The sequence below is a fragment of the Triturus cristatus genome, chromosome 8 (genome assembly GCF_964204655.1).
Source record: "Triturus cristatus chromosome 8, aTriCri1.1, whole genome shotgun sequence".
Taxonomy (NCBI): domain Eukaryota; kingdom Metazoa; phylum Chordata; class Amphibia; order Caudata; family Salamandridae; genus Triturus; species Triturus cristatus.
The window spans coordinates 359,597,845-359,603,844 of NC_140591.1; the positions used below are offsets into that span (position 1 = coordinate 359,597,845).

General features: G+C 44.6%; 1 protein-coding gene across 1 annotated transcript in view; it reads left to right on the top strand.

Moving 5' to 3' along the window:
* Window positions 1-4,572, top strand: part of RFC3 (replication factor C subunit 3) — a 103,091-nt gene extending 98,519 nt beyond the window's left edge. Inside the window, exon 9 of the mRNA XM_085621693.1 lies at window positions 4,160-4,572. Coding sequence (XP_085477819.1) covers window positions 4,160-4,351 — 192 coding nt within the window. The 3' untranslated portion in view covers window positions 4,352-4,572. The remainder of the gene's footprint in view (window positions 1-4,159) is intronic.
* The last annotated feature ends 1,428 nt before the right edge of the window (window positions 4,573-6,000 follow it).

Below are 6,000 nucleotides of genomic sequence, written 5' to 3' on the forward strand. Positions count from 1 at the left end.
AATTTCAGGAAAAAGATGGAAACAAGTTTGCTTAGCAGGTTAAGAGATACCTACATTAGAGAACCCAGCCATATGGTGGGCACTAAAAAGCTGTCAATCACAAATCTTCTAGCACAGCACATTTTTTTGTTCATCTACCCCGAGTACAGCCCCTGGAGTGCTGTCTTTGAATGAGTTGCCCTTTCTAAAAAAAGACCATTTAAAAGTCACCCGAGCGAATTAAAACTTGTGTTCAATCTAATCATCTCTCCCCTAGTTCGACTTGAACTGTATGTAATTGAAACCAGCCATTCAGCAATTTGAATATAAAAGGAAAATACATCAGTGTCTAAATGACAACTAATTGTATATGTAAGTCCTGAAGTTCTACAGTATGGCAATAAGGAACGCAATGTTACATAAATAAACTATACTGCCGGGGGTGCCACTACAAGCACGTACCGTAATGAATTGAGTTGTTTATATAGGTTGTGTCCTGCCCTCACACAAAGGACTGATTTACCCACTACTGATGTCTGGAGCCAGGGCTGGGGTTGAAAGGGATTGTTGCATACTTCTAAGGTTTCTTTTGAAGTCACCCTTCGAACAAAGACACATTTTGGTAGAAGTACTCGACCTCTGACGCCCCCAAACTAGTCCACTTTGGGTCCCAGAGGAGACTCTGCAACTGAGAGGAGCTGCACTGCCAGGAGGGACTGCCACCTTGCCACAGCTTCCTCTGCGGTGAGGTGTCACTGGAGTTGCCCTCTATAAACTCTGGTTTCCAAGAACTCTAAGGGCTTGTTGGCTTACCCCCTGTTTAGAAGTCTCAGGGCCATAAAAGACTTCACTAGGCTTTCCCCGCGCTCTCACTGAGGCCCTTTCTACGAGAACCAAGGCCGGCTCTGTGAGGATCAAAGACTTTGTGAATGGGAGAGCCGGTGCTGCCCGATAGTCAGCTGGGGTCAGTAGGGTGTGAAATATCTGCCCTGCCCTGTGCGGATCAAGGTCTGGGAGAGCAGAGCGCAGTGCATTGTATCCTTTGCACCAGACGACCCCGCTCTTTGAGGGCAGAGCGCGGCGGAGTCCCAAGAGACAGCTGCGCAGCACCACCGTCTGCATTTCCTGGCTTGGGGGGGTTGTCGGAGCCACAGTGTTGCCTTCTGCCAACATTTCCCAGCTTGGGGTATTGTGGGAGCAACTATATTGAAGTCAGCCCGCATTTCCTGGCTTGAGGCATTGCTGGAGTCACAGCGTCACCTTGCGCTGAGGAAGGTGCTGTACAGGATGGGCCCGAGCAGTCCTGGTGACTGCACGATGCTCACAATCATAAAGATTGTTAGGTGCACCGGTCCTGAGGGATCGTAATTAAGTTTACGCACGGAGGCTTTTTAAGCATTTCTGGCATCAAACACTGTGAATACCTTGCATCCTAAAATTGTCTTGTGGCATTCAGATCTCCGTGAGGCTAAATAGAAGCCACCCTGGATTCTGAGGCGGATACGGCCATGGGGAGGAACTGCCGCATTGTTGGAAATCACTGTATTACCAATAATAGGAGTGCAGGTGATTTTGTGCCCTGCGTGGGGATATTCAATGACCATATAACGTTTAATAGGAGTGCAATCGTGTTGCACCCTATGTGTTTATGGTGAGCTTGTGGGATCGAAGTATTAATGGTGATATTGGGTAATTCATGCACTTTTCTCCTAAGCGTTCTGCTGCATTTCATGTCCTACTGTATTGATGTATGTCGTTTTGATTCATGCATTGCCTTGAAAGCGAGTACTATCTCAGAATTTGTATAATATGCAGAGTATTTATGATTTGTTTTCTCTCTTGTTCTATGTAAAATATAGTTTACTTTTACATATTCCTGTGTGGAGTCCCTTTTGTAGTGTAATCATTGTGTTTCTGTGTGTTGGGCAAATGCTTTACACATTGCCTCTGATGATAAGCCTGACTGTTCTCTGCCAAGCTGCCAGAGGGTGAGCACAGGTTATCTTTGGTGTGTAGCTTACTTGCCTTGACTAGAGTGGTGGGTTCTGCCTGGCTTAGGTGCATACCCTAGCCAACCAGAAACCCAATTTCTAACACTGCTTGTTTCACCTCCAAACATACTCTAAAGTGGGAAATTAAGTTGCATTAAAGAGCATGTTTGCGCCAGTGCCTGATTAACTCCTAATATTAATTCAGCAAACGTTTGTGGTACTGTGCTTAAGGATGGTAATATTCAAAGTTCTGCAAGCAGGTCAGATTGCATGATCGACTTTGGGGAGTTTACAGGAAGAAAAAGTGTTCTACAATTCGTCTCTAGTCCATCGTCAGTTATCTGTATACCAAAAACGTCTGGTAGGTTTTAAGAGGTGCCAATGAACGATCAGACTACACTGGATTCTGAAGGCAGTTTTAGTCCAAGAAGTAGACGTTAGCCACATGTTTCTACCTTTCATGTTTCAGTGTATTGCAGGCATTGTCACGTGGATAGGGTGTTTCTGTGGACATTTGGTGCATTGAAAATCCTGCATCTCATACAACATGAATACCACCTCCAGCATAATTTATAACCGGAGGAGAGGTGGGATTTGGTTGGAAGAAATGTGTGCACTAGTGCTCTACTTCAGCATGTTTCCCTTCTAGCCTGTGTGTGGTTTATAATATCAATGCACATAAAAATGGCCCGCATGAACTGCACATCGCTGTTCTGCGTAGGTCACTAAATACTCACATCTAACTCCATAGTCCTGTTATTGGGTACATCAATGTCACTGATTTATTTGCTGTATCTCGAAGTAAATGCCGATGCGAAGACTTAGACATGGGGTGGGAGGGTGTTCAGTGCTCTGACATTCAAGTTTTTTGTATAAATGAAATTGGTCACTAATGGAAACCCCAGATAATGGCATTTTCAGAAGTCTCATAATTGAGCTAGTTGAGCAGCATAAATTAACTTCTCTGGACATTTGCTTTTACCCTAAGATAACTTGGAAGACTAAAAGCAATAAATCTCTGCCTGGATCAACAGCAGTTAGTATACTGACTGTAACAACCCCTCAGCCTGTGCACCAACCTGGCTTGTTCACTCCTTCACCCTCTGCTGACTTATTTTGGATTTTATTTGTATGGCGCAGGATGAACAACTCTGCGGGTGTCAGAGGCAAATGTTTGTCTAAGAAATTCAGTGCCCAGCTACCAACCGGTCTGTCTGGGGCATAGACTGCCTGGTGCTCAGCTGAAAAGATTGATCAAACCTCTCACTGGGGGTCACCACGTTATCATTCGTACTGCAACTTTGAGCAATAAAATCTTCCAACACTAACTCCCTGAGCACCTGGGGCCATATTATCAAAAGTGTTCTGCGGCGCAAAGGGTGTGTGTGCCTACTTTTTGTACCACGGGCCACTTTGGTATTGCAAATGAGGCAGCACTTTGCCCCTGCACCCACGCGGGATTATGGATACAGGTGCAGAGGCTGTCAGGAGCTGCACTGTGTGAGTCGCAGAGCTGGCACGAAGTCAGTGTGCCCCTTGAAAGGGGAAAAAGGGGGTTCCTTAACCCAGACATCACCTTGCAGGCGGGTCCAGCCACTCACTGCACCCACCTGAAGGGGAATCTCTGCACCCCTTAAGGATTGTAACTTGCACAATAAAGGGCAGACTGGCAGCATCAAACAGGTGGTCCTCCTTTTACTAATGCACTGCCCGTAGGGTAGGCACGTGTTCGCTGCTCTCCAGTGAAAAGATGTGCCACTGTTCAGGGCAGCGCAATCTGTGGTCTCCCATGTCATGAAGGCCTCAACCAGAGCAAATAGAAAGAAGGGCTCTACCATTCCTGCTACTTTCGGTGGTTTCCACCTCTTGCTCTTCCCCTAGCCCTCAGCAGCAAATAGGCTGTTGCAGGGCTAAGGTGGGACAAAGAATCAACCCTGTGAAGTCTTTGGCGGGGTCAAAGGCTGCATGATGTCACTTGAATTACCCATGCCTTTGTATTAAACCGGCGACTGTGACTGATAAAGAACATTTTCTTGGTTCATAGTTTGGAGTTTTGTAGCCTCAAGCGTTGTGAAATCCTACATTAAAAGGAGTCCTCCCAATGTTCAATTTTGGCTTTCTATTTGTACTGGAATAGTGAAAGGGGTAGTTCAGTTGTTTGAATTGTTAACCTATATTTTCTTTTCCAGGGCCTGTTATCAGAGCTGATGAATAACTGTGACGGGCAGCTGAAAGGAGAGGTTGCTCAGATGGCGGCTTTCTACGAGCACCGTTTACAGCTTGGTAGCAAAGCTATATATCACCTTGAAGCCTTTGTGGCTAAGTTTATGTCCATTTATAAGAAATTTATGGAGGATGGATTAGAGGCCATGATGTTCTAATGAAAACTGTATACAAACAAATTGAAGTCCCTTACTGAAATACTGGGTTTTCTTCTTGCATCCATCAGCAGGAGCTGGAATCTGTCAATGTTCCTTCTACATCGTAGAACAGTTTTCTTGGTCGATTCTAAACTGTTTATATATGTTTTCAAAATCTTTTGGAATAAAATGTTTTCATACTTTAGAAATGCTTAACATGTACATAAAAAATGAAATTCGGAGTACACTGTTTGATTTGTTTATTTAACGTAACACCCACTTTTATTGCCTTTACACAATGTTACATAAATAAACTATACTGTTGGGGGGGGGGGGGGGGGGAGGGGGTGCACCGCTACAAGCTCATACCTTAATGAATTGAGATTTTCTAAGGGTGTGCGGTCCGCTCCAGTATTTCTGGCCACAGAGGTTCTGTTGTGGATAAATGTTTAATGCACAAGAAGGGTAGTTCTCAGTTTCGAGTGTTTGAGTGTAAACTCATTTGATGGGTCCTGAATAGGAACTAACCCGGCTGATGGGGGTGTTACCCCGAAACCTGTCCGAGGATGCTTGTTTCCGGTCCAGGGAAGTCATGGCTTGGCAGTTCGGGTTGGACTGTTCCCATGAGGAACAGGGTCAAGACTGATTTGCATATGGCGGATTCTGAAATGGGGTGGCGAAGTGAGCTAAAGAACGATGATGAATTTGACCCAGATCTGGAACTGGGGGTGAGTGTCTGAAAAGTTTCAGCGCTTCATCCATCATCTCTTTGTGTTTGCATAGAAGGGTTTGTAAACATAATTGTGTGATTGTCTCTGGTTGGTGTTCTATTGCCCAGGACACACTCTAAAAATGTTACTAGATGGGTTGGATGTTTCTTTAGGAACGTGTGCAGCGATTTACGGTCCTTACTATAAAATAACCTTGGCAAGGTAGTTTGTTAGTTTGATTTATATACGTAAATCATTACAGCCAGGAATATGGCCCTGCGCGAAGACTAGTGCGAATAAGGGGATGTTGGCTGTGCTTTGCAGGCTTTCACTAATTGTTTGAAGATCTTAAGTAAATCTTATAAACCCGGAGTGCAACTCTCCTGTCCTCAGAATTTAGAGAATTCACCTGTCCTCTATCTCTGTGTACTAAGGATGCAGCCCCCTGCGGATGAGCCTATGGTCTGTCATCTCAGAAGAGCCGTAAGAGGCCAAAGTGTGATGTAATTAGTAAGTAGAGCGGCTGCCTCCAGGGTGCTGTGGGAGATTTTTCAGTTGGTTTGGGTGAAAGCTGTGTTTCCCCACCAGATGTAGGCAAGTATGCGTTATTCCAAAATGATTTAACCAATGTGATTGTAAACCCGCTGTGCAGGACATTTTAGTATGTAGGTTGATAAGTTTTCAAAACATTATAGGGACTCTAGAAGCAGTACAAGCTATGCACCAAAAAAGTCTGCCTTGTCAGGGCCAGCTTTTTGTTCTTCAAGTGAGTCCAATAATGAAATTATTCATTGTCCATAGAAAAGTTCTTTAGGCCTGATGATACTCTATAAACATTTTATATCAATTTATGCGCACTTATTGTAACAGATGTTTTTAATGTCTTTAGTAGCCGAGAAATCCCAAAATCATGGCTTAGATCCGTGGCTCTCAGCCTTTTGACTTCTGGGGACCCCCACT